The 19,629-nt window shown below is 49.7% G+C and overlaps 1 protein-coding gene across 1 annotated transcript; it reads left to right on the top strand.

Moving 5' to 3' along the window:
• Positions 1–3,869: 3,869 nt before the first annotated feature.
• On the top strand, positions 3,870–4,610 carry LOC135894777 (ALK tyrosine kinase receptor-like). Its single transcript, XM_065422872.1, has one exon. The coding sequence runs from the start codon at positions 3,870–3,872 to the stop codon at positions 4,608–4,610; it is 741 nt and encodes a 246-aa protein (XP_065278944.1).
• Positions 4,611–19,629: the final 15,019 nt, after the last annotated feature.

Genomic DNA, 19,629 nt, shown 5'->3' with positions numbered 1-19,629 from the left:
GATATCTTCTAGTGTTCTCTCTCTCTCTCTCTCTCTCTCTCTCTCTCTCTCTCTCTGTGTATATAATATTATGACGTAGTCATGAGGAATAAATCCGGCTCGGGAGGAAATGCCATCACTGTGCCTGGCAGAGAGGATGGGGCAAGGCTCCCTTCTCTCCCAACCAATTGGGGATGAGCTGGGAGAAGTGGACTAGCATGAGGGTGGCTTCCTACCTTATAGCACTGTAGATGCTAGCAGGCTGGCTTGTCTGAGGACTACTTGGGGGAAGGCTCTACAGCTGGCTGACTTACAACTTCGCTCCAAGGAGGACAGCTGCAAACTCCCGGCTTAAGGAGAGAGGTAGTAAATGCCTGGATTACCCAGCTCCAAGAGGAGGGCCGTGTTCCTGTTTCAGGAAAGACCGAGACTGAAAGGTAACCCAGAAGGAACCGACAGCAGGGCTCAGAGGGCAGGTTTCAGAGAAGCCCAAAAGTCAAAAGAGAGGATTTTGTTTATCTGGGACTCTTGTTTAGACTTGTTACCCTAAAAAGGGCTTGAACTCAGAGTGATCCAGCTGGAGGGCTGAGCCACATGATCACTGGGAGAGACAGAAAACCCGGGGAGAAGGAAACTGAGGTAGAGAGTGTCTGCAACACCACACTCAGCCTGCAGGGGCTGCTACAGAGCAGTCATGCCCTGTGACAGGCTGATGAGCAGCCCTATTATACTATCCCTCCTCACAGGCCCTGGTATACAGGCAAGACGGGGCATGTCTATAGCACTCATTACTCCCAGGATTTGTGGTTGTAGCACAAATCATAGGCAGTTGTGGGTAGGGTGCCAGGGGGCTGTTCTTAAAAGCCCCTCAGTATATGTCCAAACATAAGAACGGCCATACTGGGTCAGACTAATGGTCCATCTAGCCCAGGATTCTGTCTTTGGACAATGGCCAGTACTAGCTGCTTCAGATGGAATGAACAGAACAGGGCAATTTTGAGTGATTCATCCCCTGTCATCCAGTCTGAGCTTCTGGCAGTTGGAGACTAAGGGATTCCGGGGCATGAGGTTGCATGCCTGACCATCTTAGCTATTAGCCATTGATGGACCTATCCTCCATGACCTTATCTAATTCTCTTTTGAACCTACTTAGACATTTGGCCTTCACAACATCCCCTGGCAACAAGTTCCACAGGCTGACTGTGCCTTGTGTGAAGAAGTTCTTTCTTATGTTTGTTTTTAAACTTGCTGCCTATAAATGTCAGTGGGTGACCCCTAATTTTTCCAGGGCTGCCCAGAGGGGGGAGGCAAGTGGGGCAATTTGCCCTGGGCCCCGCAGGGGCCCCCACGAGAATATACTATTCTATAGTATTGCAACTTTTTTTTATGGAAGGGGCCCCCGAAATTGCTTTGCCCCAGGCCCCCTGAATCCTCTGGGCAGCCCTGAATTTTTCTTATGTGAAGGGGTAAATAACACTTCCCTATTCACCATTCATGATATTGTAGACCATCACCTCTATCATTGTATTGCCCTCCTCACCCCCCCCCCCCCTCAACCCAGCAAACCACAATCTGACTTAAAAAAAACCTTTGCTGCTTTTCCCTCTGGATTGTGACTCACAAGATGCAGGACAGAATCTGTCTGTGTTACCTTAATGAGCTTGATGCTGTGTGTTAGACATAACTTTGTCTAAGGAAGAGAGTGAATTTCTCTGGATCTCTTCTATAAAGAAGTATTTAAAACCATAGACAACTAATATTAAGTGTTTGAGTAATTTTTTTAAACTCTTACTTTCAATGTAGGGGTCAACCTACAAAACAAGATGAATATTCTCTTTCCAACTTTTAAATCTTTCCAGGATCTCATCGTGAATTACAAATAATCCCTCTTCTTTATTTTTTTTATAAATCCAAATAACTATCAGTGTATAATTCCCCCCATTGCAGAGGCTATTTCTCGTTACATGATGCATAGAGGGGCTTACATGGGGCACCTCTGCTATGGAGGTATGAATTCTACATGTACAGCTGTTTTAAATACTGAAAAGTAAGAGCTAGCACTCTATTGACAGGTGTGGAAATGGAGACATGGAGGTTAGGCTCCTTTGAAAACACCTGCGTTGAAGGGTTAAGCACCCTGAAAATCTCCGTTTGAGACTTGCCTAAAGTCACACAGGACATTAGTCAGTAGCACAGATGAAAAAACAGAACCCAGATCTCCTCCCATTCCTCGTCCTCCACTGGGCCACACGGCACTGCCTTCTTCACTAGAGGAATCTTTTCGCCTCCCACCCCCGTACAATTTCTTGTCATTAAAAGTCATTTCCGCAGATGAATTGCAACTGTGCGGATCACAGAGGTGGTGAACTAAACGCCTCTTCTCGCAGATCTCATCGTTTTGAGTCGTGAACTTGCTTTGCTTGTGCTTGATCTGCTTAATCTTTTGATGCATAATTAGGGAAAGGGCATTATTGCCAAATCCCCTTCAAAGGCTCTCGTTTGCCTCCAGCACCCAGCCAGCCTGCTTCCCCACCAGTCACACGGAGCAGGGGGTGGGGAAGGGGTTGTAGTGCTTTTCTCAATGAAGACACCCCCGCTAGCCTGAGCCTCCTCCCTCTCTCAGATCATTTGAATAATAATGTCCCCTGAACACGCCATTGGCTGGTGGGAGCAGGACTCAGGCGTGACGTCAGCGGTGGCAGGGTAATACCTGGCTTGTGGCGGGTAGTTGGAGCCTGTAAAAAATCCTTGCACCGGCCGCGAGCGGGCCAGGCAGCTGTGAACCAGCGACTGCCACGAGCGGTGGCGGCAGCAGCGGCGGCGGCTGGCACTATAGACCGGCGGGCGGCTGCAGCTCTCCGGGGGGAGCGTGAAGCTGCTGAGCCCCTCACTCAGCCTCTCACCTGCTCCCGCCACGGACACTCGCAGCGGCTCCACAAATGTGATGGTTCAAGGTGCCGAGAGGAGTAAGACGTAGGGAGCTGGCCGGGGGACCCACTATCTGAGCTCGTCCGCCCCACCAGCCGCTACAGCTACTCCAGAAAACCAGCAGCAGCTGGCCAAGGGACCCAAGGGGAGGCACTGGAGAGCCGGGCGTAGAGCCTGGGGGGGACCCCCCCAAACTGAGGTCCCGTCTCACCCCAGCAGCCAGCCACTCCAGAAACCCACCAGGACCCGTCCAAGGACAGGGCCAGCTCAGAGTGCAGGCGCAGCCAGTCGGGCTGGAGCAGGGTGTCTCCGGCCAGTGACAGGGGAGGGGAATTGGGAACAGGAGCTGGGCTGCTCCTGAAGTTCAGCGTGGGGTTTCCTCCTGCAAAGGGTCGGGCAAGAAGAAACGTCGCAGCGAGCAGCCGAGGCGCGCGCGAGAGACTCTCTGCAACTAGCCGGGGATGGGATCAGCTCCGGCCTCAGACGCAGCCCTGCCTTCCAGGGGAGCAGCCGAGTCGGGGCTGCCCGCTGGGGAAGGTGTGCGCTGCTGAGGGGGGAGCGGGCCAGCCCAGCCGCACTTGTGAATGGCCGTGTCGTGCAGAGGAGTGTGAGAAGAGACACCCTCGTGTCTGCACATCGGGCTCGGACACACGCATCCGGCCAGCGGCGGGCTCCGGTGAGAGAGGACAGCGGCTCGCCTGGATCTGGCCGGTGATTGACTAGGAGGGATTGCCAGGAATCCAGTGGGTCCCGGGGGTGCCTGAGCGGGGAGGCGATCCAGGGATTCCCTTGGCTCCCTGCAGCTCCTGCTGGTGACGGAGTAGAGGGATCCAGTGGCTCCCCTGAGCTCTTGCAAGTGAGGGAGTCGGGGAATCACCCGGGAACCCCCGTGAATCCAGCTGGTGACTGAGTCGGGGGGATCCCCTAGAACCCAGTGTATCCTTCCCCCATCACACGCTAATATGAAAGCTGCCAGCCTTTCCCCCTTCTTTGTGGCCACCGTGCTCCTCTCCTTCCCCCCAGCCCTGAGCTTGGAAGAGAGGACCCCTCTCGCCGGCTCCCGGCCTGGGCAGCAGCTGCAGCGAGAACCCCCCAGCTTCTCCCGGCTCCAGAGGAAGAGCCTGGCGGTAGATTTCATCGTCCCTTCCCTGTTCCGGACCTACCTGCGGGACCTGCTGCTGGGCGGAGGGGAAGCAGTGGGCTGGCTCCGGGCGCGCTGCAGCCTGGTGCTGGAGTGCTCGCCCCTGCTTCGGGCGGCGAACTCCTGGCTTCCCGGGGCCGGATCCCCGCAGCAGCCAGCCCGGCCTCGAGCCCTCTCCAAGGTGCTGGAAGGGGGCTCGGTGCGAAAGCTCCGCCGAGCCAAGCAGCTGGTGCTGGAGGTGGGAGAGGGGAGCCTGCGGGAGGGCTGCGCCTGGGACCCGACCCAGGCAGCGGGCGAAGAAGCAGAGCCAGCTGCGGGCGAGCTGGAGTTTAACCTCACCGAGCTGTTCAGCTGGTGGATCCGCTCCGGAGAAGGAAGGCTGAGGATCCGGCTGATGCCCGAGAGGAAAGCGGCATTCATGGGCAGGGAGAGCAGCTTATCCGCGGCGATCAGAGCCTCCCAGCCCCGCCTGCTCTTTCAGATCTCCAGGAGAGGTGAGCAGTTGCGTTGCGTGCCCTGGCGTTATAACTTGCGCCCGTATAAGCTCAGTGTTTCCACCTAGCCCTGAGAACTTCCCCTTGGGGCTGATCGGGCCACAGTTACTCTGCCCATTTACCGTCTCCCTTACACTGAGGCTGGGGAAAGTTTGGAGAACATGCCAGGATCCAAGCCCTTGTTTGTTCTCTCCCCACCGCCTGTGTTTACACCTCCTGAGTGGGGGGGCTTCCTTGCGCCTCCAGAGTACCATCCCTCTGGACACGACTAAACGAGCCCTGCAAAGGGGACTTGTCGCTCTGGTTCGTCAAAGACACGTCTGAAGAGCGTGTTGTGTTGGGACCACACTAGATTGCATCAAATGGCCGGGGTCAAAAATAAATACCTGGGGGATCCTCCCTGGAAGTCTCCCACCACACTCTCTGCTGACCCCACAACGCCTCGGGCTCCCTACGAGAGGTTTCTCTTCTCATTCTGCAAACTGGCCTGTCTGAATTGTGCATCCAGCTGCAGAGCGCAAAGCAGACAACATACATGGAAGGAGAGGAGGTGTGTGTGAATAAGGGACATTTAGAAGTGGTTTTCCTTCCTCTTCCCCCCCTTATTCCATCCTCCCACCTCCGTTCTGTGGCCGGCCGCTCCCAGTGGCAGTGGCTGGCAGTAATCAGCACTGCAGATTTCTTTACGGGGGGGTCCTGCAATGCTGTCTTATCTGCTCTATCTAGAAACATTCGTGCTGGTTCAATAATATAGCCTTGGTTAAACACCTTCGCTCGAGATTTCCCTGCTCTCCTATCTCCCCCAGCTCCAGCAGGACTAGTGGCCAGGAGAATGCCGCCTTCTATTAAGTAAGAGGGGAAAGGACCTAGAGACTCGCTGTGAGGCTAATCTTGGTTTTGAGGGATGGGTTATATCCCTCTGCCTCTGAGAAGTAGTAGGGCGCAAATGCTAGATTCCTGCCTTTTCCACCCACTTGATTGTTTGTAAAGAAAAATCAATCCGAGTTGGGGCTTTTTCCTCGTGTCTTGTTTTTGGTACGCTTTAGTAGAACAGAATGTGCCAGGGGATGATCGCAGTGGGGAAGATGATGTAGAAAACATCCGGCTGTTTTGTTAAACCGGGTGAGTTTGTTTGTTCCATTCAGACACAGGGACTCTAAGTCCAGCTACTCACCCATAGTGTAGTCCTGCTCTCCTTGGAGTCAATGGCAATACTGCCGCTGACCTAAGCAGTGCGGGATCCGGATCTATAAAGTGGAGAAATAGGGTATTAATTTGGTAATAACGGAGGCAAACCTCACTGTAGTGCAACGAGTGATTTCCAGGTTCTCCTCTAACACCAACCCCAAGGTAGCAAAAACACTGATACAATTGATAATAGTAACACAATGAGGCATGAATATGATGAAGGGACATAGCGTGATAGCAAATGCCCAGAACAAATATACGGCATGAGAACGCAGTTGATTCTCCTTCAGTTGGATATAAAGTGGGGCTTAATTGAACTTCTTCACCCTTTTGAATCCCAGGAGTCTAACGTGAACTGGCATTGCAAAGGTTAAAGTAGTAGGGAGGACAACAGCTCTGTTAGCACTGATACTTCTCTAATGAATCAAGCTATGTAAGGACAACTTGAATTCCTCAGATAAAAGGTCTTTGTTCTGTGCCAGTAAAGGAGATTTCTTCTCATTATCCACAATTATTTAAGCTCTAATATTAACTTTCTTTTGTTGTCTCCTACAGAAAGAACATAAGCCCTAATGGACAGCATAGCCAAATACTTTGACCCAGGGAGAGTAGTTGGGTAGCTATTTAATGGACCGCAGAATATACTTAAGTAAAGTCTGAAGAGACAAGTTACTACTGGGGCTTGAAGCACAATGCTGAAGCAGCCAGCTTTGAGCTCATAACTGAAAAAATGGGCCAGCAGTTTAAATTGGTTTAAACTAACTTCAGGGGACCCACTTCAGATTTCCACTGGTATAAAACTGAAATCAGACTGGCCTTTCAAAGCTGGGTCTATACAGACCTGCCAAAAAAAAGTGGGCTTTTTCTTACAGCCAGATCACTAAAACAGGTCATTGATCTGGCTGTAAAATCCTAATGGAGACCAAACACATGTAGCGTTTACTATGATGTAGCTAGGTAGGATTCTTTCCCCCCTCCCCACTATGGCTGACCTCACATAGCTACATCATAGTAAAACTCTCTTCTGTCTCCATTGAGACTTAAGTGTCACAACTAGCCCATGTTAGTTATCTTGCTGGTTCTGTTAACTTTTTTCCTTCAGTGAAGCCATTGCTAAAGGAGTTGTCTTCACTGTTTAAGAAAAGCCATGGTTGAGCCTGAGTTAACATGCTCCACATTCATGCAACAAAATGCCTTTCTCTGTGCTACATGGTGAGGTAGCCACCACTGCCTGAACTAGAGGGCAAACCCTGAGATATCTGTTAAGGTACATTTACCCCGAGGTAACTGCAGTGAAGACATGTTGCCAAAGGTAGTCTCAACAGTTAAGGCTTGTTGGTCCTTCAATCCATTCCCATAAGCTCCCTGACCAGAAATAAACCGTCAATCTCCCTCTGCTCAGCTCCCTCCTCCCCTCTGCCCAACTTCCTGTTTGCAGTTTCTTACCCGGCTGTGGCCAAGATCCCAGCTGAAATGGGGGACACAGTTTCTAAAACCAATTTAGCTCCACTGGTTGGAGCAGTGATGGGAGGTGTAGTGTCTGGGCGTGTATTCCGTAGGAATAAAGTTATATTTAACCTGTGTTAAGTGAACCCATGTTAGCTAACTGGTGTTACACTCCTAGTGAAAAAAAGGCAGCTGTACGTTTAGCCCACATTAGATGGTAAACCCTAATACGTTTTACAATACCAGAGGCAATAGGCCAAAGGAAGGTGTGTTTTTTTGTTTTTACTGGAGATCATCAATGTGCATTAGTGATCTCAGTGTAAAAGCCTAGCAGAGACCAGGCTTTACCGTGATGTGTCTCAGCAAGGTCCCTGCCAGGTGATGGGATAGTGTTGAGCATGATTAAAAACTACAGAGCCTTGGCTCCACTTGGATTTTATACCAAGATAGCTCATGTGCTTTCATTACCTCACTGTAATCCAGACAGGGGCGGCTCTATGTTTTTTCAAAAAAAGAACAGGAGTACTTGTGGCACCTTAGAGACTAACAAATTTATTAGAGCATAAGCTTTCGTGGGCTACAACCCACTTCTTCGGATGCATATAGAGTGAAACATATATTGAGGAGATATATATACACACATACAGAGAGCATGAACAGGTGGGAGTTGTCTTACCAACTCTGAGAGGCCAATTAAGTAAGAGAAAAAAAACTTTTGAAGTGATAATCAAGATAGCTCAGTACAGACAGTTTGATAAGAAGCAAGTGTGAAAATACTTACAAGGGGAGATAGACTCAATGTTTGTAATGGCTCAGCCATTCCCAGTCCTTATTTAATCCTGAGTTGATTGTGTCTAGTTTGCATATCAATTCCAGCTCAGCAGTCTCTCGCTGGAGTCTGTTTTTGAAGTTTTTCTGTTTTAAGATAGCCACCCGCAGGTCTGTCATAGAATGGCCAGACAGGTTAAAGTGTTCTCCCACTGGTTTTTGAGTATTATGATTCCTGATGTCAGATTTGTGTCCATTAATTCTTTTGCGTAGAGACTGTCCGGTTTGGCCAATGTACATGGCAGAGGGGCATTGCTGACACATGATGGCATATATCACATTGGTAGATGTGCAGGTGAACGAGCCCCTGATGGCATGGCTGATGTGATTAGGCCCTATGATGATGTCACTTGACTAGATATGTGGACAGAGTTGGCATCGGGCTTTGTTACAAGGATAGGTTCCTGGGTCAGTGTTTTTGTTCAGTGATGTGTGGTTGCTGGTGAGTATTTGCTTTAGGTTGGGGGGTTGTCTGTAAGCGAGGACAGGTCTGTCTCCCAAGATCTGTGAGAGTAAAGGATCATCTTTCAGGATAGGTTGTAGATCTCTGATGATGAGCTGGAGAGGTTTTAGTTGGGGGCTGAAGGTGACAGCTAGTGGTGTTCTGTTATTTTCTTTGTTGGCCCTGTCTTGTAGGAGGTGACTTCTGGGTACTCGTCTGGCTCTGTCAATCTGTTTTTTCACTTCAGCAGGTGGGTATTGTAGTTTTAAGAATGCTTGATAGAGATCTTGTAGGTGCTTGTCTCTATCTGAGGGATTGGAGCAAATGCGGTTATATCTTAGAGCTTGGCTGTAGACAATGGATCGTGTGGTGTGTCCTGGATGGAAGCTGGAGGCATGTAGGTAAGTGTAGCGGTCAGTAGGTTTCTGGTATAGGGTGGTATTTATGTGACCATCGCTTATTAGCACAGTAGTGTCCAGGAAATGGACCGCTTGTGTGGATTGATCTAGGCTGAGGTTGATGGTGGGATGGAAATTATTGAAATCACAGTGGAATTCCTCAAGGGCTTCTTTTCCATGGGTCCAGATGATGAAGATGTCATCAATGTAGCGCAAGTAGAGTAGGGGCGTTAGGGGACGAGAGCTAAGGAAGCGTTGTTCTAAGTCAGCCATAAAAATGTTGGCATACTGTGGGGCCATGCGGGTACCCATAGCAGTGCCGCTGACTTGAAGGTATATATTGTCCCCAAATGTGAAAAAGTTGTGGGTGAGGACAAAGTCACAGAGTTCTGTGATCTTCCGGTCCCGCGCCATCGGCGTCCCCACCGCTGAATTGCTGTTGAAGCCACGAGACCGGCGGACCTCCCACAGGCATGCCACTGAAAGCCGCCTGCCTGCCGCCCTCACAGCGACCGGCAGGCTGCCCCCCGCGGATTGCTGCCACAGGCATGCGCTTGGTGCGCTGGTGCCAGGAGCCACCCCTGAATCCGGAGATGCCCAGGATTGTAGTTCACATAGGGTATATCTATGCTGCAATTAGACACCCAGTTGACTCAAGCTTGTGCTAAAGCCAGGGGTTCCGGAACACAGGCGGGCTAAGAGGCCATGGCCCTCCCACTTTTTGCCATGGGCCCAGCCCTCTGCTCATGTTTTTTTCCCCCCTGAGGCTCTGCCCCTGGCCAGACAGGAAGCTGAAGCCCAGCTCAGGTAAGAGAAGCCCAGGGAGCCCGGGCAGCTGTGGGGAGCCGCAGCAGACCCTCCACCTGCCTGGGGTGGGGGGCCCAAGAGCAGTCCCTGACCCATGTCCCCATCCCCTGGACTCGCTGCCCAGGGCAGATGGAGGATCCGTGGATCTCCACAGCTGCCTGGGTGGCTTTAGCTATGGCCCAGCTGCGGCTCTTCGGCCCCCAGGGCCTCAACCCAAGGCCAGGCCGGTAAGAGCTGCACGGCCAACTGTGGGGAGCCGTGGACCCTCCATCTGCCCTGGGTGACGGACCCGGGGGTCGTGGCCACAGGCCGGGGGCTGCTCTTGGCCCCCCCAGCCTGGCTCTGGCTTCCAGTTTGTCGTGGGGGCAAGGCCTTGGGGGAAGAGGAGGGGCAGAGGCATGGCCATGGGGGGGCGGTCCTCATTCCCCCCCCCACACACATACTTTTAGGAAAAATCCGTCACCCCTGGCTAAAGAGCTGTTTAACTGTGGTGCAGACATTTGGCCTTGGGCTGCAGCCTGAGCTCTGGGACCCTCTCATTTTGCAGGGTCCTAGAGCCTGAGCTCCAGCCTGAGCTCAAACATCTATACTGCAGTTAAACAGCCCCTTAGTTGGAGTCAGCTGGCATGGGCCAATCACAGGTTTGATTGCAGTGTAGACACACCTGTACAGACATAATTAAATATTTTTGCCAAATGGTCCAAGGTTAAATTTTGGTTAGATGGGCAGGGAGCCAAAAGTGGCTAAACTGTGTTTGGCTTTGCTTTATTCTTTAGCTGTCCCACTCACTCAAGGATATTTAGTGAGTTAGCCCTCCCCCTTGTCAACAAGTCTTGCTAAGAGATGTTACCACACAGAATTGTGTTTGGCGGGGAGAGAGAGAAAAATTAATAAAGGATGGTACTAAGGGAACCATTGTTGTTCAGTAGACAAACCATAAAGGTGCCAGGAACTTCCACAAAATATGCCTGTGAAAATTCTCAGGGCCAAATTACTGTCCCACTCCCATGGACATGAAATACTCTATATGAAATTTCGCCCTTCACAGAAGGCCTATTCATGACCTATGCACCACTAAAGACCAACTTATGCCTTCTGGAGTCATGATAGGGTATGTGGTCTAGAAGTTAGAGTGGATCTGCATAGCTGTGAACCCACTGGCCATGCTACTAACCCTTCTTTGAACCAACCCTAAATCATCTGCTTTATGGTGCCACAGAGACTGGCCACAGATTACTTATGCAGGTTGTGTGGAAGATCCCTCCATGTCAGTTCCACTGCAATTGGGATGAATACACACCTGGGCGTAAGTGGGATTTAAGTAGTGTATAGGCCTTGTGCCGGCCCTCTTTGCAGGGAGTGAATGCCCCCCTACATGCAGTGGAACAGACATGAAGACACCATTGTGGCAGCATGGAGCAGGGTAGTTTAGAAGAGGTCTAGTAGCATGATCAATGGATCTACAGCTACCTGGATAATCCACTATGCCCTAATTACTAGACCAGGCATTCTCTCACATATTAACATCACAGGTAGTCAGCACACTTACAGTAGGACACCTGGTCTACAAATGTTAAGTGGGTTTCTTGTGAGTCTAGTCAGAAGATTTAATAAGCTATGATGCCTGTAAAATAATTTCCTGTGATTAATTACTACTTACATATGCTAAGGTGGGAAATGTTCATTAAAAAGGGGGCACAGTGGGATGAAAATGACTCATACCTTCCTCAAAAGGCCAAAGTACTTCCATTCATAAAATAGATTTAAAATTCCAATTATAATTTTTAAATAGCAATGCATAACTTATCCCTCCCTGGCTGGGAGACACATTTCTCCTCCTCTGTGGTCTTCACATGGAATTATACTAACTTGCCACATGTGTCATGTCTGAAACAACAGCTGTCTTCTCAGCACTCACTACATAGCGGTGTCCCTACCAGAGCTATTGCAATACTGACATTTCCTAGCAACTAAACTGTACTGCTGCAGGGTGCTGCTACCATGGGCCTGATTCTCATTTACAAGGGGTAAGGCCCCTTTACCCCTTTCCCTGGCAGAGAAAAAGGGATGCAAAAATACTTTTTTAAAGTGGCCTTTGTGTGAATGAAAACTGGACTGTGTGGGTAAAATACTGGCCCTGTTGAAGTTAATAGGAGTTTTGCCAAGGATTTCAGTGCTGCCAGGATTTCACTCATATTTTTACTTTTGTCTTTACTTTACTATTTGTTGCTGTTTGCTTCCCAACAACAAAGTTGGGGTTGGGCAATAGTGAATCCAGCTGCCCTAAGGGCAGGGAGTAGGTAGAGGGGTTCAATCGCCTTCTCATTAGTGTCTGTCTGTCATTCTCCTACATCCTAGCTATGTACCTGGGACCTGATTTTGTTCCCACTTAAGTCAATAGTAAAACTCCCATTAACTTCAGTGGATCAACCCTTGCAGCACAGCTTCTGAAGGGCTTCCTTGTAGTGCAAGTGGTTCATCCGTAGTTTCTGACTCTTTGTCTAGACTTGGGGGTTTAACAGTCAGTGGCTGCCGGGTATTGTAACTGCACCAGTGCAAACCCCAAGGAAAGCCACAATTTGCACCAGTTGGATTTACCACTGCTTAAGCCAAGGTAAGCTCAACCAGTGCAAATTGGGGCTTTTCTTGTCTGCACTTGGGGCAGCACTCTTTAAAATCAGGTTTTTGATGCAAATATTTGTGTTTGATTTCAATTTTGCTTTCTGCAAATTTCCTTTTACTATTGCTTAAAACTCACTGCTCCCATGAACATTCCTGCCAGTGAACTCATGCACTAAAATATTAATGTCAAGCAAACACAAAAGGGGTACAAATATAGATAAAGCGCATTCGTTTTTTTATTTGCGTGAATATTCACAGCATGCTCTTAAGGTATTTTCCCTGCTCTCCTTGCTGTGGCTCTATTTCTTCCAGCTGTAAAAATGGGGAATAAATATCTCCTTCACTGGGGTGGTGGGAGACTTGAACACTTTATTCTACAAATGCAAAGACATTGCTCAAAATCAGACACAGTTGATAAATCTGTTTTGCACGGTGTATTTGAATTGTATCTGAACTTAGTCGGGTCACTTGGTTCACAGTGCATCTTGTGTGAACATTATCTGAGAAATCATGATCTGCCTGTGAGCCGTACACATGTGAATCAGCTATAGAAAGGTGAGAAAAGAGTAATGGTATTTTGCACTTATCCACACAACTGATAGGAAGATCAGCATCATTATCTCCATGTTATCTATATCTTAGTATAGATAACGTCTGTTTGCTCCAGATGCTAAGATGAATATTTTTTCAAAGTATTGGCTAATGTTGGGTCCCTCCATTGTTGCATGCCCAAATTGAGACACAATGGTGGGCTTGACTTTTATTTTTTTCCAGAATTGCTGAATTGCAACAACTCCAACTGAAGCAAAGAGGCTCAGCATCACTGATTATCAGGGTCCAACTGACCCAGGCTGGTCACTCAAAATTTAAGGCACCCAAACTTAGACCCTTTTTGTAAAAAAAATTTGGCTTCAGTGACCATGGCACAGTGACCAGGCACATGGCAATTCAATGGCGGAGCTGGAACCCAGGTCTCTTGACTTCTAAATCCTGCTCTATCCCCTGGATCACAGTACTGTCCTTCTGAATCATCTTCAGAGATACGTGCTGCTGTACAGACTGAAATGCCTAACTCAGAAAGGTCCTTTCTGAAATGTGCCACATTTGTCTTGTTTCTCTAATTCAGAAAAATTTGGTTGGAGAAAAATGTCATGGAAGCATAAATGCAGATTTGATAAATCTGACCTTTCTTCTCTTCCAAACAATAAATGTCAGGAAGCTTAAAATGACAAGGTGGAATGGCTGGAGGTTATTTATGTGTTTAAATATTTAGGCAAGAAACACATTTTGAGAATAAAGTCTAATATACATAAGGATTTTGATTTATGACTGTGTCTGTCTAGAAATTTCATAGCTGTCACTATGCTGCATACCATGGTTGCTCAGAAATTCACTGTGACTGCATGGCCAGAATTTAGATCTTCCTGAAGCTATAACCCCTGTCAATTGTGCTAAAAGAGAATCCCCTTTAGCTGCTAGCAATATAGGGCTTCTGACACACTATGTACTTCTGATTGCATCCAGTAGATGGGAGTGGTAGACTAAATTAGCCAATTTATTACCCTAGAATAGGCACTGAAAAAAAAACAAAGTACTGTACAGAGGTGGTGGCCAACTTGGGAAAATCTGTTTATCGAAGGTGAAAATGATCCTTGATTTGCAAGAACAGAATACCGAATAATACTTTGCATTTACATAGCACGTATTTGCCAGAGAATCTCAAGGTGCTGCACAGAGGGGAAACTAAGAATCAAATTCTGTGCTAACTTATTCCACATACAACTATATTAACTGGGGGTGTGGGTCATCATGGAGTGTGTGACACAGACAGATCATGCAGGAGGCAGCATTGTTTAGTGGCTAGAGCAGTGAACTTGTCAGGAGCGGTGCGTTTTCTATATGCAGTTGTGCCATTGACTTGCTGTGTAACATTGGGCAAATCTGTAACATCCAGCATCTGTCTCTGTGTTACCTTCCCCATAAGTAAAGTGGGGATAAATTTTAATCCCCTTTTGAAATCCTTAGAGGAAAGCTGCCATCATATTAGCACAAAGCTTTATTGTTCATGAGGCTGTTACAGAGAGAGCATGAATCTTACAGTCCCCAAGATTTTTGTAAGTTCTAAGTAGAAAAAAGCAATCAGATGTACAATCTTCCCGTGCTAATCAGAATACATCCTCCCCACACCTGCCTTTTCTGTGATAGGAAACCCCAGAAACTTCAGTGTAATCTCAATTTTTTTGGTCTACCATGCCTGCTGTGGTATAACAAATTCATGTTTCTGCTTTTTGGGGAAAAATGCAATCCTCGTCTCTGAAATTTCACCCTGTTTTAGGACCAAACTGAAGTATTCAGTCCTGGCTCCACAGAGGTATTTCAGCACGACACCCCATCACATTTTTAGGCACCACTGCAATCCCTGAAACTCCCACTGGGCTGCCGCCTCACCCTGTAGGCACACAATTTTGTTCAGTGCCTACGTTTTTACAGTAAAAGTTCCCTAGGCACCTGTATGTCTATCTCATGCTGCTGCCTCACTCTAGGCATCTGGATGCCTATCTCCCACCTAAGTCCCAGAGTGATCCATGAACCTGGGGAATATAGGTGTTACTCTGCCTAACTCATGTGGGGCTTAATCCAATGGACATGCGCAGAGGCCACCTTTATCTACACAAAACTGCTGAGGTGGTGTTTGCTGTGATTTTTCTAGGCACCTAACAGTTTGGCTTTGCAGTGGTCACCATTGCAACACCTAAGAGCCTTTTGTGGAGCTGGGCCTTGGATATATTGTCTGACTTCTATGTGTGGGACTTTGGCAAATGTTTAATCTTCAGTGCCATGGTTAGAGTCAGGACCGGCTCTGGCTTTTTTGCCGCCCTAGGCAAAAAAGCCACCCGCCGCCCCCCCCCAGCGCGGCAGGGGAGGGCACCGAGCCCGGCCACGGGCCCGCAATCCCCGACCGGCTGGAGCGCCGGGGGGAGGGCGGCGAGCCCGGCCGGGGCCCCGCCGCGCCGCCCCCCTCCAGGCGCCGCCCCAAGCACATGCTTGGTGGGCTGGTGCCTGGAGCCGGCCCTGGTTAGAGTGCTCACCTGGGATATGGGAGACAACTAGTTTACGTTCTCCTCTGTTTGCTGAAGAGAAGGGATTTGAACAGGGATCTGGCACCCCTACAGCTCAGTGGTTAGGTCACCTGAAATTCATTCTTTCTCTGGGCCAAGTAATATTTAATTACTGAATTATAATGGAACAACGTCAATAGGAGAGATTGAGAGAGAGAGCGAGCCTCATCTGCTTATTCCATGGTCCATCTGAGACATGGCATCTGAAGGCTTCAAACCATCAGAACCACTTGAGGGCAAAACTGAGCTGGCAATCTTCAGAAAATAGACTTTTTACATAAGACTTCTGGTCATTGCTGGAAACACCATGAGAATAGGTTCCCACCTCATATTTCCAGTTCTGGTCCCAGCAAAATCAAACAACCCATAAGCTGTGAGTAAGGCAGAGTGGGCTGCACCTCCATGCTGAAGAAGAGGTGTGTTAAGTCTGTTTCAGACTTGGATTTCCCATGTGGTAACATATTGTAGTCAAGCGAATAGCTGCAGCCTTCTCTTGCACACATCTTCCCTGTAACAAGCAGATCTCTAATTTCACACATTCAAAATTATGCACCTGGAGAAAACTGCAATCCCATTTTCAATTAATGGGCTGGGCCTGGGGGAAGCATGTGACTCTGCAGCAGGTGACCAGGAAGCAGACCATGAATAGAGAGCTCCTGAACACAGTGAGTAGGTGAGGATAGTCTCCTGCTACAGTGATGTGTGGTGTATATAGGACCAGCCTTTGGGGTGGATTGTATGGGCCCCCGCCCAGGGGGGTGCTGTGCACAGGCTTTGGATTCCCACCTGACCTGCTGCTGAGAGACCAGCTGGGCTGACAGAGGTGGCACCACAGGCAGGCAAGCAGCAGCAGCAGCATGGGGGAGGGGGAGAGACACGAGCTGCAGGGAACAGTTGGATGACCCGCCATCAGAGCCAGGTGACTCCTCTGGAGCAGGGGTGCTCCTCCTTTGGCCTGTTCCACATGTGCAGCTGCTGCTGTTCCTGCCCCTCCCTGAGTTGCCACTGGCCACTCCGGACTGGGAGCATCCTCCTGTCTGCTCTGCAGGGGGCTGATGGTGGGGTGTCCCCCTCCCCCCCCACCTGTGTACATGATTTCCACTAAGCTGGGGTGACAGGACAGAATCTGTGTGTGCTGCTGCCTCTCTGGTCCGGAGCTGCTGGCAGCTGCTTGTGTCTGAACAAGCCTTGTTCAGGCTCCTGACCCTGAGTGCTTTCTTGAAGAGACAGCGCACTCAGGCACGCACACGCACTCCCCTCAACACACGCATACACCCCGCCCCCCAACACACACACCAGGGCTCCCTGAATCCAGGTCACTTCCCCACCTGGGCTGTGCTGAGGCATCAGGAGCTGCTGCTCTCCTGGCAGGGGCGGCTCTAGGCACCAGCAAAGCAAGCACGTGCTTGGGGCAGCCCATTTGCAGGGGCGGCAGGGATCCAGCATGGGAGCTGAGAACCAACAGGGGCCCTGGGAGCTGTAGTTCCTTGGTTAGCTCCCTGCCTATAGAGCCAGCCCTGGAGCAGGGAAAGAACTACATTTCCCAGCATTCCCTTGGCCACTACCAACAGGAAAGAGGGGGAGGGAGTGAGTGAGGTAGCTGAGACCTCATGCTGCAGTGAATGGAGAGCTGCACTGTGAAGGTAGGGATACCATATTTTAACATTCAAAAAATAGGACACTCTATGGGGAGGGAGGGTAGCCCCACCCTGCCACCATCCACTCCCTCTGACTGCCCCCCACAGAAACCCCAACCCATCCAACCCCCCTGTCCCCTGATCACCCCTTCCCGGGACCCCTGCCCCAACTGCCCCCCCGGACCTCACCCCCTATCTAAGCCTCCCGTTTCCTTGTCCCCAACTGCCCCCTCCTGAGACCCCACCCCCTACCTGTCCCCTGACAAACCCCCGGGACTCCCATGCCTATCCAACTGCTGCCTGTCCCCTGACTGCCCCCCCTGAACCTCCGCCCCATCCAACCCCCCAGCCCCCTTACCGTGCCACTCAGACCAGCATGTCTGGCTCCACGCAGCACCAGACACACTGCTGCATACCTGCTGCCGTGCTCCCCCGCAGAGCCACAGCTCCCCCCCCCCCAGCACCTGCCTTCCAGATTTGAACACCTCAAAATTCAGGAGTGCTCAAGCTCAGTTTGGGCGGCTGTTACTTCATTTCTCCCAAATCAAATATACTGATCCACTGTAACTTGCTGTAGAAAAAGTAGGATAAAATTGAGCAAGAAATGCTTCCCAGTGGTTATTAGGACTGGAATTGCTATTTTCAACAGCCATTGCCTTTTTTGTTTGTTTGTTTAAAAGGAAGACAGTGATATTGCATTGGCAAATTCCCCATAGAAAGAAAGAGAGGAACAAAAGAATAATAAAGGCACCTCAACTTTTCTTCATTTATATAGGACAGTCTTATAATATGCATCCAGATATCCTCCAGTCACACAAGCTGAAAATTGTTCCACTTTACTGCAGTTCTGTAACCATATGGGAACCAATCCTGTCTGTGTTCTGTGCACATCTAAAATTCCTGCTGAATGACCTACCGTGGGAGCGAGTTACCAGTGACCCAGGGCTGCGGCGGAAGGAGGGTGCAGGTTGGGGGAATGAGGGAGCCCAGAGCTGGGGCGGCAGGGGGTGTGGGTGGGGGGGAAGAGCCCAGGGCTGGGGCAGCAGGGGGGTCCGGCGAGAAGCCCAGGGCTGGGACGGGGGGCAGCCAAATTTTTTTTTGCTTGGGGCGGCAAAAAACCTAGAGCCAGCCCTGTCTCCTGCCCTCCCCTTACACAGCCCACAGGGAAAGTGACCTGGATGCAGGAAGCCCTGACATAGGGCTGCATGGGACAGAGGAGGAGCAGTCCAGTGGGAGAGCAAGCAGCAATGCCAGCTGCTTTGTGCATCCAGGAGGGGGATGCAAGGGTTAGGGGTGAAGGGGGCACAGTGCAGGGGTTAGGGGCTCAGGAGGGAAGTGCAGAGGTTGAGGTGAAGGGGGCACACTGCAGGGGTTGGGGTGCAGGAAGGGAGTGCAGAGGTTGAGGTGAAGGGGGCACACTGCAGGGGTTAGGGGCACAGGAGGGGGCAGGTGTTGGGGTGCAGGAGGAGGGCAAGGGTTGGGGTGCAGGAGGCATGCACAGTACAGGGGTTGGGGACTCAGGAGGGAGGTGCAGAGAGTAGGAGTGAAGGGGAAGCGGGATTGTGGCACAGGAGGGGAGGGTTGGGGTGAAGGGGGCACAGTTCAGGGTGAGGGGCACAGGAGGTGGTAGATGTTGGGTGCAGAGTTTGGGAGTGAAGAGGATGTAGGGATTAGGGGTGCAGGAGGGGGAGCAAGCATTGGGGCAAAGGGGGCACAGTGCAGGGGTTAGATGGGAGGGTGGGGAGCGGATGGGGGCCAGGGGCACTGGGAGGTGCCATGCCCACAGGGGCCAGGAGTACCAAAATGCAAGTTCACCCAGGGTGCCATTTTCCCTAAGGCCTGTCCCCGTATTGAACAGTTGTCATTGCTGAGTGCTATAAGGGGGCCCCATGCACTTGTTTCCTTTGTTTTAATTATTGAGAAGTAAATCTATACTTCATATATATTGTAAAGTAGAAGGCAAAGTTCCTGTGGCATTGTAAATGCCATATGCATTGGCAAGTATAGATTCTCCCCTTCTCTTCACACTATTTTTAGTGCTGTTATACCTTCAAATGTTTTTCATCACTTTTTTCCAATCTCTTAGCTGTAAGCACTATAAGGCCTATGACACACTTGAGCATATGGAAGTTCTGACTTCTTTTAAGAACTTAGATTAGAATCCATGCACTTGGGTTCTCTCACTTCTACCAATTCCCATTAAATAAAGACCAAAATGCCTGGTGCTTTAGAATGCCTTTCATCTGAGAATCTAAGTGCTTTGCAGGTGCTAATTAAGCCTTAGCAGCCCTGTGACAATACTGAGTATTTATATCCATTTTACAGACTGCTCATAAAATTTAGAGTTGGAAAAACCTTGTTAGATAATTAAACCAGCCTGCAAGTGCAGGATAGTCTTCTCATAGAGAATGTCAAATACTGTTACACTCTACTCTCGCCAAGAAGCAAGAATTAAGGCATAGAAATTCTCTGTATTTTGCCCACGATTACTTAGCAAGTCAGGAATAGAACCCCAAAGTCTTGTTCTCTAAACACCAAACTATGCCTGCCTAGATCCGATACCAACACCCCACACCCCCCGCCAAAAAAAGTTTTTTCTC

This window comes from Emys orbicularis, assembly GCF_028017835.1.
Source record: "Emys orbicularis isolate rEmyOrb1 chromosome 3 unlocalized genomic scaffold, rEmyOrb1.hap1 SUPER_3_unloc_1, whole genome shotgun sequence".
In the NCBI taxonomy this organism is placed as follows: Eukaryota; Metazoa; Chordata; order Testudines; family Emydidae; genus Emys; species Emys orbicularis.
This window is presented reverse-complemented; position numbering and strand designations above follow the sequence as displayed.

Bases quoted from the DNA above. Each gene is read 5' to 3' on its own strand.
- LOC135894777 (XM_065422872.1), top strand. From the start codon at position 3,870: ATGAAAGCTGCCAGCCTTTCCCCCTTCTTTGTGGCCACCGTGCTCCTC.